At 44.1% G+C, this 25,346-nt stretch overlaps 2 protein-coding genes, 1 long non-coding RNA gene and 1 pseudogene across 7 annotated transcripts; 3 read left to right on the top strand and 1 right to left on the bottom strand.

The window, feature by feature from the left end:
- The first annotated feature begins 223 nt into the window (after positions 1-223).
- On the top strand, positions 224-11,975 carry LOC102440418 (acyl-coenzyme A thioesterase 1). Of its 4 annotated transcripts, none has more exons than XM_023761328.1 (4): positions 224-1,071; positions 8,443-8,645; positions 10,820-11,195; positions 11,853-11,975. In XM_023761328.1, the coding sequence occupies exons 1-4, from the start codon at positions 492-494 to the stop codon at positions 11,897-11,899; spliced, it is 1,206 nt and encodes a 401-aa protein (XP_023617096.1). In that variant the 5' UTR covers positions 224-491; the 3' UTR covers positions 11,900-11,975. The 4 variants fall into 4 exon arrangements, with proteins under 4 accessions (XP_023617096.1, XP_014318842.1, XP_006097683.1 ...); XM_014463356.2 differs by lacking the exon at positions 11,853-11,975 and adding an exon at positions 11,586-11,712; XM_006097621.3 differs by lacking the exon at positions 11,853-11,975 and having other exon boundaries at positions 10,820-11,729.
- On the bottom strand, positions 11,542-16,001 carry LOC111827711. Its single transcript, XR_002831386.1, has 3 exons — positions 15,878-16,001; positions 14,770-15,016; positions 11,542-11,663 (listed from the first exon to the last, which is right to left on the bottom strand). It is a non-coding gene; the product is annotated as an uncharacterized LOC111827711 (long non-coding RNA).
- Positions 11,885-12,540, top strand: LOC102440731 (annotated as a pseudogene). Its single transcript, XR_001350000.2, has one exon. The product of XR_001350000.2 is annotated as an ATP synthase F(0) complex subunit C3, mitochondrial pseudogene (transcript).
- Positions 15,715-19,470, top strand: ACOT4 (acyl-CoA thioesterase 4). The gene is made up of 3 exons (XM_006097623.3): positions 15,715-16,556; positions 17,541-17,743; positions 18,545-19,470. The coding sequence occupies exons 1-3, from the start codon at positions 16,082-16,084 to the stop codon at positions 19,148-19,150; spliced, it is 1,284 nt and encodes a 427-aa protein (XP_006097685.1). The 5' UTR covers positions 15,715-16,081; the 3' UTR covers positions 19,151-19,470.
- Positions 19,471-25,346: the final 5,876 nt, after the last annotated feature.

A 25,346-nucleotide genomic window follows, 5' to 3' on the forward strand; every position in this document is an offset into this window, starting at 1 on the left:
GTTTTTCAGCCAGGAGGCTCTGAGCATGTTCATGTGTGTCTGAACTCTCTTGCTTTCAAAGATAGGCTACTGCCTCGCCGTTTTGGCTCAGTGGATAGACCACTGGCCTGCGGACTGAAGGGTTCCAGGTTCGATTCCTGTCTAAGCCATGTACCTCGTTGCAGGCTCTATCCCTGGCCCTGGTTAGGCTTATGAGGGAGGCAACCAATTGCTGTGTCTCTGTCTCACGTGGATATTTCTCTCTGTCTCTCCCCCTCCCTTCCACTCTCTCTAAAAATAAATGGGAAAATATCCTCCAGGGAGGATTAACAACAACAAAAAAGTAGGCTACTGATTGGCAGGGCCAGTGTCAATTTAGCAGGCTGCCCTGGCCTATTGGGCGCTTAGCCTGCAGATGGGCGGCCTGCCATTAGAGGCTCTCAAGCACCAGTTCTAACTTTCTCCAGATCCCCATTCAGTTGATCCGAGGTCTGAAATTAAGTCGCAAAAAGATGGCCTCATCTCTTGCTGTCCTGCGAGCTTCTGGACTCTGCGGACGGGGCCTGGGAAGTTGGGCACGGCCCAGAACTCCAAAGTTGAGTGCTAAAGTACCAGTCTCTTGGGCCCCTGCCAGGACGGCGGCGACGGTGACCTTGGAGCCCGCGGGCCGCAGCCGCTGGGACGAGCCTGTGCGCATCATTGTGAGCGACCTGGCCAGGGGGCAGCCGGTCACGCTGCGAACATCCCTGCGCGACGAGAAGGGCGCGCTCTTCCGGGCCCACGCGCTCTACAGCGCGGATGACAGAGGCGAGCTGGACCTGACGCGCGCGCCCGCGCTGGGCGGCAGCTTCACCGGGCTCGAGCCCATGGGGCTCTTCTGGGCCATGGAGCCCGAGAAGCCCTTCCTGCGGCTGGTGAAGCGGGACGTGCAGACGCCTTTCGCCGTGGAGCTGGAAGTGCTCGATGGCCACGAGCCCGAGAGAGGGCGGCTCCTCGGTCGGACGGTGCACGAGCGCGATTTCCTTGCACCTGGGGTGCGGCGGGAGCCGGTGCGCGCCGGCCGGGTGCGGGCCACGCTCTTCCTGCCACCAGGTGAGTGACACCGCTTCAAATTTTTTTCTTTTTCTTTTTCTTTCTTTTCTTTTCTTTTCTTTTTCTTTTTTTTTTTTTTTCTTTTTGCCTCATCCGCTTCTACTGAAAGGATGGAGTTGGCTCCCAATGTTCCGGAGGTCAGTGGGGCCTTAACATGTCAAGGCGACAGGAATGGAATGTAAGGCTGGCTGGGAGGTGGCTCTGCCAGCTGCAAAACTGAGAGGTCAAGTAAAAGATATCCTGCCCTCCGGAGTGGCCCAGTTGGTGGAGTGGCTCAGTGGTTGAGCATGAGCCTGTGAACCAAAGGGTTGCCAGTAGGATTCCTGGCCAGGGCATATACCTGGGTTGCAAGTTCCATCCCCCAGGTAGAACCAATCCATGCCTTTCTTTCTTTTCTTTTCTTTCTTTCTTTCTTTCTTTCTTCTTTCTTTCTTTCTTTCTTTCTTTCTTTCTTTCTTTCTTTCTTTCTTTCTTTCTTTCTTTCTTTCTTCTTTCTTTCTTTCTTCTTTCTTTCTTTCTCTCTTTCTTTCGTTCTTTCTCTTTCTTTCTTTCTTTCTTTCTTTCTTTCCTTTCTTTTCTTTCTTCTTTCTTTCCTTCCTTCCTTCCTTCCTTCCTTCCTACCTTCCTTCCTTCCTTCCTTTCTCTTTCTCTCCCTTTCTCTCTCTCTCTCTCTCTCTCTCTCTCTCTCTCTCTCTCTCTCCCCGCCTCCCACTTTCAAAAAAATCAATGGAAAAAATATCCTCTGGTGAGGATTAACACTAAAGAAAAGGAAAAGACAGTTGTAATTATTTTTTATTTTTTATTTATTTTTTGTCCCAGGTCTCCACCATCTCTTTACTGAGGGCCTGTAGCAGTTCTTCCCAACTGTGTGCCCTGGAACATGGCTGTCCAATTAGATCTTAAGAAGCAGCTGTGAACACAGGGCTCTGTGGTCAACACACTTGGCAAATGCTGCTAACAGGCACATTAGCATATTAAAGTTCAGTGAAGAGCCCCACAGTGAAGAAACCTGTCCAACGTTGTTTAAGGAAGTAGTTCCTAAGCTTATTCCAGTGACAGGAATGTACTGACAAGACTACTAACACCCTGGGGGACACTGGTACCCCTCAGGACAGAGTTAGGGAGCTGCTGATTGGAACCCTTTAAATCAGTAAGACAGACTTTGTCCTTGGTGCTTATGGGTCCCAGCCCATAGTAGGTATGGACCATATAATTGGTTGTGTGTACATTTCAATTTCCTGCCAAAACAATGGCTTCCTGGGGACACAACTTGTTTGCATTGTCACCGAAAACAGGGAATGCTGCACAAATCTTTTCCCTATACACCTCTGTCCCTACTATGCTGCCAGGTTAGTGAACTTCATTAACAGACTTTGGATGTGCCAACATCTTGTTCTGACCCAATCTTTCCAAAGAAGTCATAGTGAGGCGAGGGGTTGTTTGGCCCAGTTGCCCAAAGCAGAGGTGGCTGCCTGTAGTTCACACTCCCCTGGGGCAGATCTGAGCGATGGCCAGGTGCCAAGAGCCTGAGAAAGGTGCTTCCCGCTTTTCTGCAGAGAACTTGCTTGCCAAAGGCAGGCGAGACCCCGAATCAAGGGTTCTGCTCCCCAAGACCAGGCTCTATCACTGCGAGTTTCACTCAGGACAGTGCTTTTATCCTGTTTTTCCTTACAGCTCAACCCTCTTTCCTCTTAGAAAGGAAGCTTTAGTGTTTAGCCTGGTCCCGAGGCTTCGGCAAACTTCCTGCCTGAGCTGGCTCTTGGTTCACCTTCCTGTGCTGACTTGTTGTGGCGAGGGCACGCTCACTCACAGGCTTTCCCTCCCCGGGTTCTGCACATGGCCCAGCTACACTTCTTCAGACGTGCTCCCTTCTGTGGAGAAATGAGCGCTGCCAGAGACGGGCCCTGTGACAGGGAGGGCTAGCTAACTGGCTGTCTGCCCCGAATGATAATCTGGAAGTGATCAGTGGAGAAAAAAGATAACACAGCTGTGATTTTCAGGGAGACAGGTCCCGGTTTTTCTACCTGCCAACCACGTTTCCTCTGAGGGGGTTTTTCCGCAAGTTGCTATAAAAGAGACCTTTTAATCTTGTTTCAAAAGCCTGGAGACCCAAGTCTTTCCAGATCTTGGGAAGAAAGCAGGCCAGAAAAACGTGCGTTGCCGAGGAGTCCGGGGGTTTATAGGGGAACGTGGTGGAGGGCAGGTGGGCAGGCAGGATGCCATTGCAATGCTGTGTCTCAGCTCTGTGTGTGCTTGAGAGGACTCGGTGCTCTTGCCTCCAAGGGCTTTCATCCACAGCTCTGATACGGTTTGTGGGTGGGGATGGAGAGTGTCTCAGAGGTTGATGAACATAAATCTGTCAGTGGGTGATTTTCAGACATCTGCCTGGAGCAATTGCAGACAAACATGGGAGTTATTGGAGCCACAATGTACCTGGTGAGGCCTGGGAAAACCAGAGCCAGAGAGATCGCCTGGGAGACTGCTGGGCTGGGGAAAAAGGTTGAGAGAAGAGCTGAACTGCGTGGCTTGACCCAGAGGGCATGTTCAGGCTGGGAGAGACTAAGAGAGGCAGAGCCAGTTCCTGGTCCAAGAATTGTGCCAAAAGACCTGTGTTTCACTGAGGTTTCAGTTACCACAGTCAAGCACGGTCTGAAGATATTACGTGGAAAATTCCAGAAAGAAACAATTCTTAAGTTTTACAATTTGCGCTGTTCTGAGTAGCTCTATGAAATTTCCCACTACCCTGCACTGTCTTGCCCTGAATGTGAGTCGTCCCTTCGTGTCTCCACGCACGCGGCGACTGCACGCCGCACGCACACGGCGTCTTACAGTTGTAATTTTTTAAATTATTTTTTATTGTTGATACTATTACAGATATCTCCCATTTCCCTTCCATTATCCCCCCCCTCCCAGCCCCTATCCATCCCGTAGGTCTTCACTATCCAATTGCCCCTGCTAGTCCTATCCTATCCTATATGATAAAACCCTAATATGCAAATAGACCAAACAACAGAACGACCGGTCGCTATGACATGCACTGACCACTAGGGGGCAGACGCTCAACGCAGGAGCTGCCCCCTGGTGGTCACTGTGGTCCCACAGGGGGAGGGCAGCTCAGCCAGAAGCTGGGCTCACAGCTGGTGAGCCCAGTGGCAGTGGCAGGAGCCTCTACCACCTCTGTGGCAGTGCTAAGGACCCCTCAGGGGATGTCTGCTTGCTGGCTTAGGCCCACTCCCCACAAATGTGCACTGGGCCTCTAGTCCTATATAATAAAAGCCTTATATGCTAAGTGTTCCACGGTTGCACCAGTTGCTATGATGTGCACTGACCACCAGGGGGCAGACACTCCCACCCATAGGTTAGCTTGCTGCTGGGGTCTGGTCGATGAGGACTGGGCTAGCTGGGCTGGACACACCCTGGAGCCCTCCCGCGGTCCCTCTCTGGCCGTGCACCAGTGGGGTCCCTCGGCCTGGCCTGCACCCTCTCACAATCCAGAACCCCTCTGGGGATGTTGGAGAGCCGGTTTTGGCCAGATCCCCACAGGCCAGGCCAAGAGACCCCACTGGTGCATGAATCCCTGCACTGGCCTCTAGTAAGTATGTAAGTTCTTTGGTTTATCTCTTCTCATCCCAGTCCCACATTGAGGTGTGTCAATCTGTTCCATGCCTTCATGCTTTGGGTCTTATTTTGTTGGTAAATTCATTTTATTCAGTAGATTCCACAAATAAGTGATATTTGTCTTTCTCAGATTGACTTATTTCACTTAGCATAATATTTTCCAGACAGTTGTAATTTTTAAAAAACCATTTATAGGAAGTTTCAAGTTTTTAATTTCTTAAAGGTTTCTCAATTTTACAACTTTGCTTATAATTCCCATCATATATATATATATACATATATATATAAATGTTTTTATTGATTTTTAGAGAGAGAGGGAGAGGGAGAAATAGAAACATCAATGAAAGAGTAACATCATTGATTCGCTGCCTCCTGCATAGCCTCTACTGGGGAGTCCGAAACCTGGGCATGTGCCCTGACAGGAAATTGAACTGGTGACCTCTTGGTTCCTGGGTCGAGGCTCAACCCCTAAGTCATACAGGCCAGGCTCCCACAGTATATATATTAAGGTTTAAGAAAATTAGCATGAAGGAGGAAGGCCTCTTGCTATTAACTGGAAATCTTTTGAAATTATTGGATAATTTTTCCATTACATAAAAAGCAATTGGCCAATGAAAAAATAAAAAGATGCTTTATCCTGCCCTAACCAAGTGGTTCAGTTGGTTGGAGTATCGTCCGGTACACCAAATGGTTGCAGGTTCTATTCTCAATCAGGGCATATCCCTAGGTTGAGGGTTTGATCCCAGTCGGGGAGAGTATGGGAGGCAACCTATATTCCTCTCTCAAATCATTCTTGTTCTCTCTCTTTCTCTCTTCCTTCCTCTCTAAAATCAAACATGTCCTCGGTGAGGATTTTTTTTTTAAAAAAAGATACTTATATAGCTCTAACCGGTTTGGCTCAGTGGATAGAGCGTTAGCCTTCAGACTCAAGGGTCCCAAGTTCGATTCCAGTCAAGGGCATGTACCTTGGTTGCGGGCACATACCCAGTAGGGAGTGTGCAGGAGGCAGCTGATCGATGTTTCTCTCTCATCAATGTTTCTAACTCTCTATCCCTCACCCTTCCTCTCTGTAAAAAAATCAATAAGATATATTTTTTAAAAAGATACTTATACTATTAGGAATCAGGGAAATGCAAAATAAAACTACACATTTCAAACCCTCAAAATTTAGAAGTCTAATATTACCAATTGTTAACAAGTATGTAGAGGGAAAGGAGTTCACACTGCTAAAAGGAATATATTCATCTACTCCTGGAAAAAAATTTTGTTGTTGTTAATCTTCAACTGAGGATATTTTTTCCATTTATTTTTTCTTTAAGCAAGTGGAAGGGAGAGAGGGGTCAGGAGGGAGAGAAAGAGAGAAACATCCATGTGAGCGAGACACATCAATTGGCTGCCTTCTATACATGCCCCAATCAGGGCCAGGGATTGAACCTGCATTACAGGTACGTGCCCTTGACTGGCATTCAAATCTGAGACCCTTCAGTCCACAAGCCAACACTAACCACTGAACCACTGACCAGGGCTGGAAATAATTTTTTAAAATATTTTTTATATATTTTTATTGCTTTCAGAGAGGAAGGGAGAGATAGAAACATCAATGATGAGAGAGAATCATTGATTGGCTGCCTCCTGCACGCCCCACACTGGGTATTGAGCCTGCAACCTGGGCATATACCATGACCAGGAATTGAAGCATGACCTCCTGGTTCATAGGTCAATGCTCAACCACTGAGCCACACTGGCTGGGCAAGAAAACAATTTTTTACTTAGAAAGTTGACTATATCAGTCTACTCCTGGTTCATGTGCACCAAGAAGTATTGTTTGTAAGAGCAAGAACAATAAACATTCCAAATGTCCAAAAACAGTAAAAATGATAAATTAAGGTATGTTTACAGCAGCAAAGTGTTTGAACTACAGCCACAAGAGTCAACATGAATGAACTTCAAAAACTGTTGAATGAAACAATCAAATTCCAGAATACATTCAATTTCATTCCATGGAGATAAAATTCAAAAAATAGGCACAATAAACAAATTACTGTTTAACACACGCACACATAAGTGGTAATATGGTAAAGAAAATCAAGAGAATAAAAGCCAAGACAGTGGAAAGGAAGGTAAGGAGCACAGATATTCAGGGGCCTTTGATGCTCAGTACTGAGTTTTTTAAAATTGTAGATACAAAGTGTTTTCTTTATTATTATTCTTTAAATTTTGCACGTTAGATACAAGCTTTTTCTGTAAATGTTGAAAGTACCCAGGAAATGGAATCATACAGTGTATGTAGCCTTTTGTCTAGCATAATGCATTTGCGATTCATTTGTGTTGCTCGATGTATCTGGTTAGTAGTACTCCATTATATGGTTGTTTATCCACTCACCGCTTGAAGGACATTTGGGTTTCAAATCTTTGAAGATTATGAATAACGTCACTACAAACACTTGCATACAAGTTTTTGTGTGGACACAAATTTTCATTTCTCCTTGGCAAATATACCTAGGAGTGAGATTGCTAGATCATATGGTAAGTTTATGTTTAACTTTATAGGAAACTGCCCTACTGTTTTTCAAAGTGGCTGTACAATTTTGCATTTTCACCAGCAATGTATGAGGGTTCCAATTGCTCTGCACTCTCACTAGCATTTGGCATTGTCAATTTTGGGGGAGATGGCAATGATTTTGCTGTTTTCATTGTCTATAAATTATTTTTAACCACAAAGTAATACATAATCTTTGTAAAAATCTGTGGGGCTTTGAGGCTCTGAGTATAGAGGGGAATATGGATTTAGTCTATGCCATTGTCTGGATCTTTAAAGACCAAGGGTCTTTCAGCATTTCTGATTATTAAGACAACTTTGACATTACCAAGTAGGCAACAATTGGCTTTTGACATCACTGTAGAGCAAGCATGTCAAACTCATGGCACACGGGCCACATGCAGCCCACAACGAATATTTTTGCGACACAGCTAACGGTATGTAAGAAACGTTTTAATACAAATTTCATAACTTAATTTTTACAGTATCCTGTTATACATAATTATTAATAACCAACTACAATGTTCACTAATGACTGATTACTATAATCGTGTTGCATTCACTTCCCTTACTCACCTTACGTGCAGGCGCACCATTTCTCTCCACTAATATTAGCAGCGAATATTTTAGCAGCCGATTGCCATGTCATTAGTCTTGGGCTGACTTGTTTGGTGTGCGCAACAGGAAATATTTTGCTTTTGGAGAACAAGAAAAATAGGTTTATTTGTGATATGCTTATTAATCTGTGCAGTTATTCAGTGTCTGGTAAGTTAATGTTCAAGAAAAAATATTAATTTTTATTAAAATGTTCTATTATTTTATGTTAACGATTACTCATTTATTTCAGCCCTCTGTATTCAGCATGTCTCTATCGAAACAAACCTACATTTCTATGAAAATTGAAGCTTTTGGTTTTTTGCGGCCTATGTAAACTTAAACCTTGTTTATTTGGCCCGTGTTAGCCTTTGAGTTTGACATGCCTGCTGTAGAGTTTCAGTGATAGCCTGGCTGATGTGGTTCAGTTGAGTGTCCTTCCACGCACCAGATTACAGGTCATGGCACATGTCCAGGTTGTGGGTTTGTAGGGGGTGTGCAAGAGGCAGCCAATAAATATTTCTATCTCTCCCTCTCTCCCTTCTTGTCTCTCTAAAATTAATTTTTTTTAAAAAAGTGTTTCAAGAATAGTTTAGTTTTGTGTTTTGTTTCTTTCAAAGAACCCGGACCCTTTCCTGGGATTGTGGACATTTTTGGAGTTGGAGGTGGCCTTCCAGAATATCGAGCTAGTCTACTGGCTGGGAAGGGTTTTGCTGTGATGGCTCTGGCTTATTATGGCTATGAAGACCTCCCCAAGAGCATAGAAACCCTCCACCTGGAGTACTTTGAAGAAGCTGTGAACTACCTGCTTAATCACCCTCAGGTTGGAATTTCTCTAAGTTTTGTGGTCTATATATCAGGTCTCCTCTTCATAAATGCCCTTGGTTTTCAAGAACTTGACTAATTCATGACAGCCACTCCTTACCACAACATACTACCTTTTATAGTCACTTCCCATGTTTCTATACAATCATATTTTACTATGACATATTTCCTACTAGTAAAGAAGTTCTTAGTTGGCATTATGGAATTTTAAATTCTAGTGGCTTATAATAAGCCCCAACACATTTGAGAACCCTAGGTTTGACACAGGAAGTAGAGGGGAGGGGGAAAGGAATCACCGCCTCCAGCTGGCCCCAGTTTACTGTACCAGAGCATCGGTTCTCAACCTGTGGGTCGCGACCCCTTTGGCGGTCGAACGACCCTTTCACAGGGGTCACCTAAGACCATCCTGTATATCAGATATTTACATTACGATTCATAACAGTAACAACATTACAGTTATGAAGTAGCAACAAAAATAATTTTATGGTTGGGTCACAACATGAGGAACTGTATTTAAAGGGCCAGAAGGTTGAGAACCACTGTATCAGAGGAACAGATTAATTTACAATTCAGTTAGAGCTCATAGTAAATGGAAGTATAGGAGCTCTTAGAAAAAGTGATAGAGTATAGTGGAATCAGAATAAGATGTGGATAGAAAAAAGTTAAATTTGAGTTTTGATTTCACCAAATACTAGCTTTGGGGTTAGTTTATGTTTCCTCCTTTGAAAAATTGGGATAATAATATCATTTAATTCCTAGCACTTTCATGAGGAATAAATATTTGAAACCAATCAAAACTGCTGTTGTAGAAGCCATGAGAAGAAAAAAGAACTGCTGTTCAGAGGTCAAATGGCCATTCAAAATACAGGACTTTGGTAACTATGACAGGATCAGTCCTTGTAGAATATGCAAATCCAAATCACCCTGGAGGAGACTAAGTAGAGATTAGAAGACAAGAAAGGGAACAACTACAAACAACTTTCTCCACAATTTTGCTGTGAAAGAGAGAAAACTATGGCAGAGTAGCTTTGGGGGTCAAGCGATTGGTATTAAAGTGTAAGAGTTACTACAGCATGAAGTACGCTGATGGGAATGAGCCAGGAGAGAAGAAAATTATGAAGGAGGAGAAAGAGAGAAGTAGTTGTAGGAGCAAAGACTATGAGAATGAGAGTGGATGGGATCCCAAACCAAGCAGGGGGATGGCCTTTGATAAAACAGAGATACTTTTGGAACCAGGAAGGAAGGCAGAGAGCTTCAATTCATTCAGAACTAAGAAGATTTGGCAGGGGGAAATGAGGAAGAGTTCCTACTGGACAGCTTCTATTTTCTCCATGAAGTATGAAGAGCTGAAACTGAAGGGGAATCGAGCGGGGTTCGAGAGGCTTGAGCAAATAGGAGGAGGTATGAACCTGTCCTTGGAGAAGTGAAAAGCAAACACAGTGAAGTGTGGCAGAGGCGATGGGCAGTATGAATGCACATTTGAAATTTGTGGTCATGAAAGTAAAGGTTTGCCAGCACAAATGTGTATTTTTTCCCTTCAATGTTTATTTGTACAAATGCAGGCCTAGAGGAAGTGAAGGTGGATTTAACCAAGGTTATCACTTTTCCAAGCAAGTATGACCAAAGGAAGAAGGGTATTAGCTAAGAGTGCTTGCAAGGGAGGGATAAGAACAATGAAGTTTGAAATCTAAACTGGATGAGGTAGGAAATGAACAGGAGAAAGATACTGATAGCAAAATGAAAAAAAAATTTAAAAAGGCAGTCAAGGTCGCAAAGAAATGGAAGCAGGTGGTACTAAAATGGCTGAACAGAAGTATTTAAGATGGTGATTAGCGAGTAGATTGCTTGCAGCTGAGATTTTGGAGATGAGGTATTTACTGATGATGACTTGGTTAAGGTTATGACAATGGGAATGGGTGGCTGAAGTGGGGTAGGAAAAAAGTCATTGGAAGTAGGGAGGTCAAGGAACTGAGAGGCTAAAGTCACCAACAATGGTGATGGAGAAATGGTGGAAGGGAAGATAGAAAGAAGGAATAAGTAAATATCCCAGGTTACAAACCTTGGTAAATGGCAGAGCCCAGATTAGGCTCAGTTCCAACTGACTTCCAATTCCAGGTACTACTCACCAGACTGATTCATGGGCTCATTATTATTCCTCTGTCCTTATCTCAGGTAAAGGGCCCAGGAGTTGGGCTGCTTGGGATTTCTAAAGGAGGCGATCTCTGCCTCTCCATGGCCTCGTTCCTGAAGGGCATCACTGCTGCAGTCATCATCAATGGCTCCGTGGCCAATGTCGGAGGAGCCTTACACTACAAGGATGAGACCTTGCAGCCTCTCGGTTTCGACCAAAATCGAATCAAGGTAACCAAGGACGGCTTTGCAGACATTTTGGATGTCCTGAACAGCCCTTTGGAAGGACCCGACCAGAAGAGTTTCATTCCTGTGGAAAGGTCTGAGAGCACCTTCCTGTTCCTTGTCGGTCAGGATGACCACAACTGGAAGAGTGAATTCTTTGCTAATGAGGCCTCTAAACGCTTACAGGCCCATGGTAAGGAGAAGCCGCAGATAATCTGTTACCCAGGAGTGGGGCACTACATTGAGCCTCCTTACTTTCCCCTGTGCCGGGCCTCCCTGCACTCCCTGTTGGGCACAAATGTCATCTGGGGAGGAGAGCCCAGGGCTCATGCCATGGCCCAGGTGGATGCTTGGAAGCAACTCCAGATTTTTTTCCACAAACACTTGGGATAATCCCACCCACACTGTAATCCTTTATTTGTGTGGCATCTCTGAGGTTAATTTATCCTGGGAACCGCGGTTGCAATTAGTGTATAAATGTAGTTTTTTTCTTTTTAATAAGTACTTAGTTTTTCCTTCCTTACTGTTAAAATGAACTTACCAATGAACTTCCATGATTTTTGTCAACTACATGCCTTTTCAGTTGTTTAGGAGGAAAAGAGAACATAACAGATGGACAAGGCATACCTTTCAGTCTCTCCCAACACACAAGGCTTTAGTTCTGAAAGGAAAAGTGAGAATACTGATTAATAGTGACTTGTACATAATTGATGCTCAGTAATTATTTGTTTAATTATTTACTATTACTTGTTGAATTTGTTTAATCCTGTATAATAAAAGCCTAATATGCTAAGTGTTCGGTTGTGCAGTCATCCGTTCAACCAATCAAAACATAATATGCTAATGATAGGCCCCACTCCTTCGACCTCTGCCGCCACCGCTGCCGCCGCCTCCTGAAAGAAAGCGGGAGAGGAGCCCACGCCGACTGCCACCCAGTCTCCAGCCACGCCGCCCCGGGAGTGTAAGATGTTCGCCTGCGCCAAGCTCGCCTGCAGCCCCGCTCTGATCCGAGCTGGATCCAGAGTTGCATACAGACCAATTTCTGCATCAGTGTTATCTCGACCAGAGGCTAGGACTGGAGAGGGCTCTACAGTATTTAATGGGGCCCAGAATGGTGTGCCTCAGCTAATCCAAAGGGAGTTTCAGACCAGTGCAATCAGCAGAGACATTGATACTGCTGCCAAATTTATTGGTGCAGGTGCTGCAACAGTAGGAGTGGCTGGTTCTGGTGCTGGTATTGGAACAGTCTTTGGCAGCCTTATCATTGGTTATGCCAGAAACCCTTCGCTGAAGCAGCAGCTGTTCTCATATGCTATCCTGAGATTTGCCTTATCTGAAGCTATGGGTCTTTTTTGTTTGATGGTTGCTTTCTTGATGTTGTTTGCCATGTAACAGAAATTACTGCTTGAAATGTTGGCATTCATATTAATTACGGATGTAATTCTGTGTACCTTACTGTGACTCCGAGCACTATAGTATTGGTGTCATGGAAATAGACATTATTTCCAAAGTCATTTCATTAAAGATGAAAACTTTAATTTAAAAAAAAATGCTAATGATATGCTAAGGCCACTCAACCACTCACTATGATGTGCACTGACCACCAGAGGGCAGACGCTCCAACTGGTAGGTTAGCTTGCTGCTGGAGTCCAGCCATTCAGGACTGAGCAAGATGGGCCAGACATGCCCTGGAGCCCTCCCGCAGTCCCTCCCCAGGCCCGATCATGCACCTGTGGGGTCCCTTGGCCTGGCCTGTGCCCTCTAGCAATCCAGGACCCCTCAGGAGATGTCAGAGAGCCAGTTTCAGCCTGATCCCATAGGCCAGGTGGAGGGATCCCACTGGTGCACAAATTCGTTTACCAGGCCTCTAGTAATAAATGATTATCTAACATACAAGAAAAGCATATTGCTGGAAACCAAGATCAACAGTAATTAATATAAATGCGATTAGTCTGCCAGAAGGCTGAATTTGGGCTCTTGATATTCACAGGGTGAATATTTGCATTTTATTACCTACTGCTGACTCAATGGCCTAAAGCAAACTCCCCCCAAACCTGATAATCTTACTGTTTACTAAACATTACCATTGATATGTCTGTTTGCATTCCTAAAATGCAGTTGTGTATTCTAGTAAATAAAAGCAGCTGGGAAGGGAGACTCAGTGGAACTTGACTACTGCAGTTGAGTTTTCCCTGGCTTCCCCCCATAATTTCAAAATTATTATTTTTTGACTTGTGTTTTAATTTGCGCGTCAGCTCTTTCTCCAAGCCTTTGAACCCGAAAGCCACGCTGGCTGTGGCTTTTCACAGCATATAATATCAAAAATATTATCATATTTGAGCCCTAGGCGGTCTTGCTCAGTGGTTAGAGTGTCAGCCCGAGGACTGAGGGTTCAATTCCAGTCAAGGGCACATACCTCGGGTGCAGGCTCGATCCCTGGCCCTACAGAAGGCAACCAATCCATGTGTCTCTCTCACATTGATGTTTCTCTCTGTCTCTCCCCTCACTTCCACTCTCTCTAAAAATCAATGGAAAATATCCTCAGGTGAGGATTAAAAACAACAAACAAGAACGGAAGTGAACAGGGCCAGTGTGGTCCAGTTGGTTGAGTGTCATCCCATGAACCAAGAGGGCACAGGTTAGATTCCTGGAGAGGGCACATGCCCAGGTTTCGTGCTCCATCTCCATAGGAGGCAGATGATTGAGGTTTCTTTCTCATGGATGTTTCTCTTTTGTTCTCCAGCTTCCTTCCTCTCTCTCTGAAATCAATAAGAAACATATTTAAAACAAACAAAAAAAGAATGGAAGTGAACATCTTAGCTATAAATTACTAGTTGGATTACTACTTAGCTGTAAAACTACTAAAAATTTTCACAGCAAATATATTTTCAGTTCTTTGATATCTTCTTAGATGAATAAGTATTCTCCTAGTACAAATAAATTTTAAGTTATGTTTCTGGTTACACACATGGGCCTTTATGATTTAGTTTTGAAAGCTGGCAAAACATTATTTAGATGAATTACATAAGTGATTTTAACAATGATTAATGTGAAAATAAACAACGACTTAATACAACACTTTCTGTTAAAGGTTAATGTATTTAAAATAAAAAATGCTTTACCTTGTGATTATGGTGTTATTTCCTCAATTACATTTTTTTAATAAAGCAATTCTTGACATTTTTTCTCCTGAAACTCAAAAACAGTACAGTGCTTTTTGTTTTGTCAGCTTTTTCTTTTTCTTTTTTTTAAAATATATATTTTATTGATTTTTTACAGAGAGGGAGAGGAATAGAGAGCTAGAAACATCCATGAGAGAGAAACATCGATCAGCTGACTCCTGCACACTCCCCACTGGGGATGTGCCCGCAACCAAGGCACATGCCCTTGACCGGAATCGAACCCAGGACCCTTGAGTCCGAAGGCCGATGCTCTATCCACTGAGCCAAACCAGTTAGGGCAGCTTTTTCTTATAGACTACAGCAGTGATGGCAAACCTATGACACGCGAGTCAGAGGTGACACCCAAACTCATTTTTTTTGGTTGATTCTTCTTTGTTAAACGGCATTTAAATATATAAAATAAATATCAAAAATATAAATCTTTGTTTTACTATGGTTGCAAATATCAAAAAATTTCTATATGTGACACGGCACCAGAGTTAAGTTAGGGTTTTTCAAAATGCTGACACGCCAAGCTCAAAAGGTTCGCCATCACTGTCCTAAGCCTTAGGAATACCCTAATTAAGTTAATAACAATGTACCTACCTATATAGTTTACGTTTAAAAAATTTGGCTCTCAAAAGAAATTTCAATCGTTGTACTGTTGATATTTGGCTTTGTTGACTAATGAGTTTGCCAACCACTGGCCTAGGCGTCCAGGCTAAGCCAACTCCACCCTGATGCAAGGGTATTAAATAATGGTGATCCTTGGTTTGGTGTAAGCCCATCTCAACATTCCATCCAGGGGAAAGTAGGTAATTTCAGTCACATACTTGGAATTCTCGCTCTCCCGCTAAACAGGAACAAAGAAGCATGAAGCCCAATTACTGGACAGCCACCTCCTTCTGATATCACCAACGGCAGAGCAGACAGAGAGCAGATGGCGGTGTCATCACTGAGCAAAAGCAGAGACACTAAAGCAGCTCTGCTTGATGCGCTCAATGGTTACAGCCTTGGCCACCCGCGAAGGGTCTGGAGTTCCATTCTCCGTCAAGGGCGTGTACCTGGGTTGCATTTCCATCCCTCGCCCCCGTCAGGGGTGCCTGCGGGAGGCAACCCATGGATATTTCTCTCTCACGTTGGTGTTTCTCTCTCCCTCCTCCCCGCTTCCTCGCTCCCACTCTGAAAATCAATGGGGAAAAAATATCCTCGGGTGAGGAGTCATAAAAAGAAATGAGGAAGAAAGAAACGAAAGATACTGAAGAAAACACATTGAAGGATTCATTTCCATAAACAGCGGCCAGAAAAAAAACAAACACGTTTTGTGGGAGCCAGGGTAGAGTGCCTCCGGGAAGGGGGAGTGAAAGTGGCCGTCGGGGTGCTGGCCATGGTGCTCCTGGATCTCAACGCTTGGTTATGCGTGTATGTTCGGGGGGTGGAAATTCTTGGAACTGATCCGAGCGTGTTTTAGAATCCAAGAAGAGTTTTTCTTTTTTTAGTTACCCTCTCCTGTGGGAGGGGCTGGAATGCTTGGAATTCTGCCTAAACTCATTCAGTGCTGGCTTCACCAGGAATCTATTGCCCAGCAACTTCCACAGGTGAGGGTGGTTTGAGGCTGAGAAGCATCCGCCGGGTGGGGTGGCCCGGACCTCAGGCCGCCCCTGCGCCCCCCGCCCCGCCCCGCCCGGAGCAGGAGAGCCGCCGGTGCTTTTACCTCGGAGGAGTCGAGTCCCCGGCCCGCGGTCCCCGGCTCTGAAGAGACCAGACTTCCCCGCAGATGACCGAGCCGCCCGCCGCCCCTGGAGCCTGAGAGCTGATCCCGCCCGACCTCCCGGCGCGCTCCCGCCGGCTGCAACGGGGTTCCGGCCCGGCCTGCGCGTCCCCGCTCGCCGTCCGGACAGCGCAGCGCGCGGCCAGAATGGCGGCGACGGCGACGGCGACGGTGACGGTAACGGTGGAGCCCGCGGGCCGCTGCCGCTGGGACGAGCCCGTGCGAATCGTGGTGCGCGGCCTGGCGCCGGAGCAGCGGGTCACGCTGAGATCGTCCCTGCGCGACGAGAGGGACGTGCTCTTCCGGGCCCACGCGCGCTACCGCGCCGACGCCGGCGGCGAGCTGGACCTGGCGCGCGCGCCCGCGCTGGGCGGCAGCTTCGCGGGGCCGGAGCCCATGGGGCTCTTCTGGGCCTTGGAGCCCGAGAAGCCTTTTTGGCGGTTTGTGAAGCGGGACGTGCAGACGCCCTTCGCCGTGGAGCTGCAGGTGCTCGACGGCCACGAGCCTGACGGAGGGCGGTTCCTCGCCCGGACGGTGCACGTGCGCCACTTCCTCGCGCCCGGGGTGCGGCGGCAGCCGGTGCGCGCGGGCCGGGTGCGCGCCACGCTCTTCCTGCCGCCAGGTGAGCCCGGGTTGCGGCCGCAGACGCGCGAGCAGGTGCGCTTGGCCCTTAGTGGTTGCTGTACTGCGTTAGGAGAGTTTGGCTCGGAGGCAGGGTCAGAGAGGTTGGCATTTGACTAAATAAGTGGCCGCACAACCAAAACAGAGTGTTTTGATGTTAGGCTCTGAGCTATGTACTTCGTTTGCATAATCTCATTTAATTTATATGATATCCCAATGAGGTGGGTACTGTTACGCAGATTTAAAAAAAAAAAAAAAAGCTGGATCAGGATCGGTAGGTATGTTGTCCACTTTGCTATGAACTACTCTACAGGCCTCTCAGCATCAGCCGTACAGGTCTCCGCAAAATGATGGTCAAGGAAGCTATTGCCATGTCACCCTTCCCTAGTGGCCTGGGTACACTGGGCCTCGCCTCCGTTTCGCATTCCTTTCTACCACAGAGCACACTTCAGACTTTCCGGCTTCTTCACCTAAAGTCATCTCTAGGTATTTCTTATCTAGATCTAAATAGACAGCTGAAATATGAATACACAACAAAAAGCCAAGGGTTGATGCAATACAACACAAAATTTTGTTTTAAGATTCTTTTAAAAAAATGTATTTTTATTGATTTCAGAGAGAGGAAGGGAGAGGGAGAGATAGAAACATCAATGATGAGAATCATTGATTGGCTGCCTCCTGCTGGATCCCCAGGAATTGAGCCTGCAACCCAGGCATGTGCCCTTAGATTCTTGATTCTATGTCTACTTCTCTTGCAGATAATTTATCATAGAATCATATGAAGGGTAAACTCATCAATGAGAAGGTACCCTATAGGTTTTCCTTCCCCTAAGGACCTTCCTTTCCTTTTCAGTAGTGATTCAGGGAGCTGTTTTCTTCCCTTTGCTTCACATGAACCCACTAAATAATTTAGAAAGATGCCTAAAAGGAAAGCAAAACCTTTAAATAATACAATACCTTCCTTTTATAATATTCCCTTCTCTAGGACCTGGACCTTTCCCCGGGATCATTGATCTCTTTGGTGTTGGAGGGGGCCTGTTGGAATATCGAGCCAGCCTTCTGGCTGGCCATGGCTTTGCCACAATGGCTCTAGCTTATTACGGCTTTGAAGATCTCCCCAAGGAATTCGACAGCAGAAATACGGACTACTTTGAAGAAGCCCTGTGCTACATGCTTCAACATTCTCAGGTTTTCCTAATGTCCTTTATTGTATCATTCTCTCTCCATATATCTCCAGAAGGTATCACTTTGCATGCATTTGTGCCAGTGATACTCTTCTGATGGTGCTCTACTCTCTTTCACAGAGATTTCTTTTGGAGACTCCTTGACTTTATGTGCCTAGTTCCACTTTCTCTGTCAGATGGAGTCACAATGCAGAATTAACCATGAAATACATGTGAGATTTTATTTAAAGGAATTATTTAGTAATATTAAAATTCCTATTGTTATGGAGCTTCTGATTTGTTTGTTTTGTATACTTGTTTTTTAATCTTTTTCTGACAACAGAGTATGTTCTCAGATTTTGATCAGAATTTGCCCACCCATTTCAGAAGCTAAGAACCACTGAAATCTCACTTTGTTTGTATAAAGTTAATCATTTGCTGACATATTTTGATGGGGTCTGATAAATGATTCACTTCTTGAAGCAGAACTTGGTTCCACGCAGTTAGATACCCAGGCATGTTGACACATTGGCCATGCCCACCTAAACTTGCCAGGCTCCATGACTCAGCGTTCTCTAATGGACAATCGATTCTCTGGAATGTGTGTACCCAATTCCCAAACTTGCCAGTGAGTTAAAGATGTGTTTGCTGTGTGTCCAGCCAGATATTCTTTACTATGTGGGAAGAAACGCCTATCAGCTTAGTTTGATTCTCTTGTGCCCAGTTCACATATTAAATCTAGCGGCACATCTAGTTGCATGTAGAAAAACATTTTTCTATTGGGTAGGTTCTTGACTCTTGACTCTTCTCCCTTCTTTTCTTCCAGGTAAAAGGCCCAGGCATTGGCCTTCTGGGCATTTCTTTAGGGGCTGATATTTGTCTCTCCATGGCCTCATTTTTGAAGAACATCTCAGCTACAGTTTCCATCAATGGATCTGGGTTCAGTGGAAGCAAAGCCATATGCTACAAGGATACTTGCATCCCACCATTGGGCCATGACCTGAGGAGAATCAAGACACATTTCTCAGGCCTCCTGGACATTGTGGATATACGGAATGATATTGTAGGAGGGTGTGAAAACCCCAGCATGATTCCAATAGAGAAGGCCAAGGGGCCTATCCTCTTCATCGTTGGTCAGGACGACCATAACTGGAGGAGTGAGTTATATGCCCAAATAGCCTCTGAACGGCTACAGACCCATGGGAAGGAAAAACCTCAGATCATCTCTTACCCTGGCACTGGGCATTACATCGAGCCTCCTTACTTTCCCATGTGCCCAGCTTCCCTGCACAGATTACTGAATAAGCCTGTGATCTGGGGTGGGGAGCCCAGGGCTCATTCTAAGGCCCAGATAGATGCTTGGAAGCAAATTCTGGCCTTTTTCTGCACACATCTTGGAGGTACCCAGAAAGGAGCTTCCCCCAAATTGTAATGCATTGGTTTGTTGTTGACATGAGAGATACAAGTCCAAGTCTAGTGTTTAATAATCATACGGGAATAAATTGTTCCCTGAATCATATCAACTTCATGTCATTGGTATTAATGTTATATTTTAGGTAATTTTTTGAATGTTATTTTTTCACTAATTTTACTAATGTAACACATGCCTATTGTAGAAGATTCAATTAAAGATATACAACAAAGCCCTAGCCGTTTTGGCTCAGTGGTTCGATTCTGGTCAAGGGTATGTACCTCGGTGGCAGGCTCCTCCCCGGTACTGTAATAATATTAAACAATAATAAACATACTATAAGTGAGATCATATAGTATTTGTCTTTCTCTGACTCATTTCATTTGCATAATACCCTCTAAGTCCATCCATGCTGTCGCAAAAGGTAAGATTTCATTCTTTTTTATGGCTGAGTAATATTCCATTGTATATATGTACCACAGCTTTCTAATCCACTCCTCTGCTGATGGACACTTGGGTTGCTTCTATATCTTGGCTATTGTAAGTAATGCTGCAATGAACCAAGGGTGCATATATTCTTTCAAATTAGTGTTTGGCTTTCTTCAGCTATATACCCAAAGGTGGAATCAAGAAGTGTTGATAACCCTAGCTGGTTTGGCTTAGTGGATAGAGTGTGGGCCCAGGGACTGAAGGGTTCTGGGTTTGATTCCGACCAAGGGCACATGCCAGGGTTGCGGTCTCGATTCCCAGTAGGGGGCATGCAAGAGGCAGCCGATCAATGATTCTCTCTCATCGTCAATGTTTCTGTCTCCCTCTCTTTTCCTCTCTAAAAGCAATAAAAACATATTTTTAAAAAAAGAATTGTTGATATATTTTACTAGAATGATAAAAAAAAATAATACAAACCATAAAATGAAGTCATTTTCTGAGACTGGTGAGTTGAGAGACAACTTAAAAGTCAGGTACCACTTCAGTGTATCATGTATATTAGAGGAGAGAATTTTTGTGATCTAACATTGTAGATATAGTACAGGGGTGGGCAAACTTTTTGACTTGAGGGCCACAATGGGTTCTTAAACTGGACTGGAAGGCCGGAACAAAAGCATGGATGGAGTGTTTGTGTGAGCTAATATAAATTCAAAGTAAACATCATTACATAAAAGGGTAGGGTCTTTTTTTTTTTTTTAGTTTTATTCATTTCAAACGGGCTGGATCCGGCCCGCGGGCCGTAGTTTGCCCACGGCTGATATAGTACCTTATTATTAAACAATAATAAACATGCTTCACTTCAGTGTTTTTCCATCTTTATTCACTATACCCTACAGGAAAAAATACATTTTACATCATGACCTAGGACATACACCCTTGTATGTATGCTTATTTTTTGTTTTGTTTCATGGGGGTTTTTTTGCATGTATGTTTATAATCTAAATTATTAAATCACATAAAACACACCTTAATTCAAGACCATTCAAAACTTGGTATATAAACTACATAAACTAGAATCAGGAAACAATTCATTTCCATAGTTTATAATCTGTATTGTCTAAAGGCAATTATCTAAAATTATGAGTATAAATGAAATTAATATTACTACTGGAGACAATATATTACTCCACACAGATAGCAAAATGCATTCAGGAGAAGCAAAAAAGACAGGTGATTATTGATTACCAATTTTCTTCCTCTTTCTCTCCTATACCATCAGTGAGACCTGATGATATTACTACTTCCTTCCTCAGACTGTCTCCTCCATATCTAAAGCAAAGCCATGCTTCAGTTTGGGCACTCTTTAACTCCTACCTGGTCTCAAGTTTAATCTTTTCCCAAATCATCTTCACTCTGATGCCAAAGTAATTTTTCTAAAATACAATTCTGATCATGTATGCTTATCTAATTAAAATCTCAATGATCTGCCTCCTGCTCCTCTTAGCCACATCTCTCACTGTTCCTCTTAAAACAGTACACTCTCAACATGTCGAACTTCTTGCCTTTACATAAGCTGTCCCTCTGTAAATCTCTCTCTGACCCACAACATCTGCTGTTGACCATTCTGTCCCTGGTTCCCCAGTCTATGTTATATGTACCTGTGTATAGCAGCTACTATAACATGTTCGTACTTACCACTTATGGGTCAGTTTCCCCTCTATACTGTGAGATCCCTACAGATATAAAAGGTCTCATTTGTTTTTTTAAATCCCTAGTACATAGTATCAATGTATTTGTCTCAAATTGATTTTTTAAAAGTATATTGTTAAGAGATTGAAAAGACAATCATAGACTGTGAAAAAATATCTCTGCAAAACACATATTTCATTAAGGACTGGTATCCAGAATACACAAATAACTTAAAACTCAACAATAGGAAAACAAACAACCCAATTAAAAAACAAGCACGAGTCTGAGTGGCATGGCTCAGTGGTGGAGTGTCGACCTAAGAACCAGGAGGTCAGGGCACATGGCCGGGTTGCGGGCTTGATCCCCATTGTAGGCTTGCAGGAGGTAGCCCATCAATGATTCTCTCTCATCCTTGATGTTTCTATCTCTCTCCCTTCCTCTCTGAAATAAATAAATAAATAAATATATTTTAAAAACAGGCATAAGATTGGACCCCTCATGGCAAATAAGGTCATGAAGCCCTAGTTGGTTGATTAGTGGTTGTTTAGGCCTGTGGACTAAAGGGTCTGGGGTTCTATCTGGTCAAGGGAATGTACCTCAGTTGCAGGCTCCATCTCCAGCCCTGGTAAGGGTGTGTGCAGGAGGCAACCAATCGATGTGTCTCTCTCACATCAATGTTTCTCTCTCTGTCTCTCCTCCTCCCTTCCACTCTCTAAGAGCAACAGAAACTCATTCATTGTTATTAGGAACTCAAAATGGTATAACCACTTTGGAAGACAGTTTGGCATATTCTCACCATATAATTCAGCAATTGCATTTCTTTGTATTGACCCAAAGGAGTTGAAAATTCATGACCACACAAAGACCTGCACACAGATGTTTATAGCAGCTTTATCCATAATTGCCAAAACTTGGAAGCAACCAAGATAGCTTTTAATAGATAAATGAATAAACAAGTGGAGGTACATCCATAAATGAAATATTATCCTATACAATAAAAGGCAGCGACCGTAACGGCATAACGACTACAAGGACCGATCGACCAGTCGCTATGAGGTGCATTGACCACCTCTCGGTCCTTCCCCTCATCCCACAGGCTCCAATCACTGGATGATCAACGGGGAACCGGGGTGGGTGCTGGCGGGGCGGGACTGGGGGCTGGCGAGCGGGCAGAAGATGGCCCTGATCGCAGGCTAGGCCTAGGGACCCTACCCGTGCACCATTTTGTGCGCTGGGCCTCTAGTTCATTAGTAAAAAGAAATGAGCTATCAAGCAGCAAAAAGACATGAAAGAAACTTAAGTGCATATTGCTAGCGAAAGAAGCCAATCCAAAAAGGCTATATACTATAGGATTCCAACTACGTGATATTCTGGAAAAGGCAAAACTGTGGAGACAGCAAAAAGATTAGTGGTTGCCAAAGACTTGGGGAGAAGGAAGGAAGGGAGGGAGGAATAGATGGAACATACAGGAATTTTGAGAGTGAAACTATTCTGTGTATACTGTAATGGTGTATATACATCATTACACATTTGTTAAAACCCATAGAATGTACAACACAAAGAGTGATCCCTAACATAAACTATGGACTCTGGTTAATAATAGTGTATCAATATTAGCTCATCAAATAACAAATTGTCACATTTATGCAAGATGTAAATGATGGGGGAAAGTATCTGTGTCTATGAGCGGGTTTGTGTGTGTGTGTGTGTGTGTGTGTGTGAGTGTGTTTGTTGTTGTTTTGCTTCATCTCTTCACCTTTTTTACCAAGCTCCTAACCCCCTTCCTCTCTAACAGCTGTCAGTCTGTTTTCTGTATCTATGAATCTGTTTCTATTTTGTTTATTTTGTTCATTAGATTCCACATATAAGTGAAATTTTATGGTATTTGTCTTTCTCTGACTGGCTTATTTCACTTAGCTACCTGGCCAGGGCTGCTTCCACTTATTTGTATCTTTTTCAATTTCTTTCTTCAGTGTCTTATAATTTTCCAAGTACAGGTCTTTTATATCATTGGTTAAATTTATTCTAAGGGCCCTGACTGGGTAGCTCAGTTGATTAGAATATTGCCGTGGTATGCCAATGCTGCGGGTTCAACCCTCAATCAAGGAACATAAAAGAAGCAACTAAGAAATGCATAAATATGTGAAACAACAAATCTCTCCCTCCCTTCCTCTTTCTAAAATCAATCAATAAGAAAATTTATCCCACTGCATTTTTTTCTGATAGTTCATTATTGGTGTATAAAAATGCATCTGGATATTTATTATGTCTCCTGATACTTTACTGAATTCAGTTATCAGTTTAAATAGTTTTTTGGTGGAATCTTTAGGGTTCTATATATACTATATTATCATGTTATCTACAGTTATTGTGCTGGTGGCTGCAGCAGCCCAGATAAATTTTTTGGAACTGTGTGTTTCTATATGGAGGACAGCCTAAAACACTTTTTATTTTTAAAATATATATATATTTTATTTCAGAGAGTCAGGGAGAGGGAGAGAAACAGAAATATCAATGATGAGAATCATTGATCAGCTGCCTCCTGCACGCCTCCTATGGGGGATTGAGCCCGCAAACTGGGGCATGTGCCCCTGACCAGAATCAAAGCCGGGGCCTTTCAGTCCTCAGGCTGATGCTCTATTCCAGTGATGGCGAACCTATGACACGCATGTCAGAGGTGACACGCTAACTCATTTTTTTGGTTGATTTTTCTTTGTTAAATGGCATTTAAATATATAAAATAAATATCAAAAATATAAATCTTTGTTTTACTATGGTTGCAAATATCAAAAAATTTCTATATGTGACACGGCACCAGAGTTAAGTTAGGGTTTTTCAAAATGCTGACACGCCGAGTTCAAAAGGTTCGCCATCACTGCTATTCACAGAGCCAAACCAGCTTGGGCCAACCTGAAACACTTTAAACAACAGGTGTTTAAAATGTGTTGCAGGGAGCAGCCGGGAAGAAGTCAATGGGGGGAAAAGGAGACATACGTAATACTTTCAACAATAAAGAATTTAAATTAAAAAAATATGCTGCGGCAATTACTGAAGGAGGTGGACTGGGGAAAGCTCTCGGAACTCTGAGACTGGGGACCTCATCTGATATCTTTTTGTTCAGTTTATAAAATGTATTGCGCCTCCATTTGCTGGGCATCTTCCATGCGCTCCATCTACCGTTCTCCACCCTGCTTTATACCCACGTAGGCTGAGCTGTATGGTTAGGTTCAGCCAAAGAGAGCAAGTGGCTATTTTGAAAACTCACAAGATACCCAAGGGCAGGAGGAGAATGAGGTCAAAGTTTTCATTCTCACCACTCCTGCCACCTCACCATGGGTGCCTGCCTCCCTCTATGAAGGCTACACCCATGCCAGGCAGCCCTCTCCCCTTGAGCCTTCAGACCCAAGGCTCTGCGCCAAACCATTTTTTTTAACCTTGCCCATTTCTTTGCAAATAGTCCCTTTCTGAAACGCTCCTCAAATTACCCAGTTTGAAAGTGCCACTTTTTTTTTCCTGCCAGTAGTCTGATACAACTCAACTCTGACACTGCGTGTGACCAGAACTGTGATCGTCACCCAAAAAACTTTTACAGATAAGGAAACTGGAGTCACGGGCTTAATTACGTAGCTAGATGAGAATCGCCACACTATTAAAAGGAGCAGGGCCAGCCTGGAACCCAGGGAGGTCTTACCCCATAAACAGCTACCTGCTCTGGAAGCCGCTTTAGGGACCCTTCGCGCTGGGAAAAAGGCTTGGTAAAGGACTGAGGGATCAGGGAGGGATTAGGACTATGCTTCTCCACTGATCCCCTTAATTACTAGTTACACAGATTTTAGACGGTGCCGGAGGTTGACGTCCCTAACCGCACCCCGCCCCTTGTTCAAAGGTCAACTGTGCACATCAGAGAAGCTTTTTTAGAAGTCCAGACTCCTGGAATGTTCCATATCTTTCCCAATCCTTTAACTCTCAGCGGTCTTTGTACCTCTGTTTCAACACTCACCACATTGGATTGCAGGGTTAGTAATTAACTCTTAGCAGAGACTTTATCCTGTTCAGGCACTCGAGAATGTGCACCAATTCTAGAAGACTTCACACAGCG

Source organism: Myotis lucifugus, unplaced genomic scaffold (genome assembly GCF_000147115.1).
Source record: "Myotis lucifugus unplaced genomic scaffold, Myoluc2.0 scaffold_207, whole genome shotgun sequence".
In the NCBI taxonomy this organism is placed as follows: Eukaryota; Metazoa; Chordata; class Mammalia; order Chiroptera; family Vespertilionidae; genus Myotis; species Myotis lucifugus.

Bases quoted from the DNA above. Each gene is read 5' to 3' on its own strand.
- LOC102440418 (XM_006097621.3), top strand. From the start codon at position 492: ATGGCCTCATCTCTTGCTGTCCTGCGAGCTTCTGGACTCTGCGGACGG. The intron at 1,072-8,442 runs GTGAGTGACACC...TTTCTTTCAAAG, and splicing joins CACGCTCTTCCTGCCACCAG to AACCCGGACCCTTTCCTGGG. The intron at 8,646-10,819 runs GTTGGAATTTCT...TCCTTATCTCAG, and splicing joins ACCTGCTTAATCACCCTCAG to GTAAAGGGCCCAGGAGTTGG.
- ACOT4 (XM_006097623.3), top strand. From the start codon at position 16,082: ATGGCGGCGACGGCGACGGCGACGGTGACGGTAACGGTGGAGCCCGCG. The intron at 16,557-17,540 runs GTGAGCCCGGGT...TCCCTTCTCTAG, and splicing joins CACGCTCTTCCTGCCGCCAG to GACCTGGACCTTTCCCCGGG. The intron at 17,744-18,544 runs GTTTTCCTAATG...CTTTTCTTCCAG, and splicing joins ACATGCTTCAACATTCTCAG to GTAAAAGGCCCAGGCATTGG.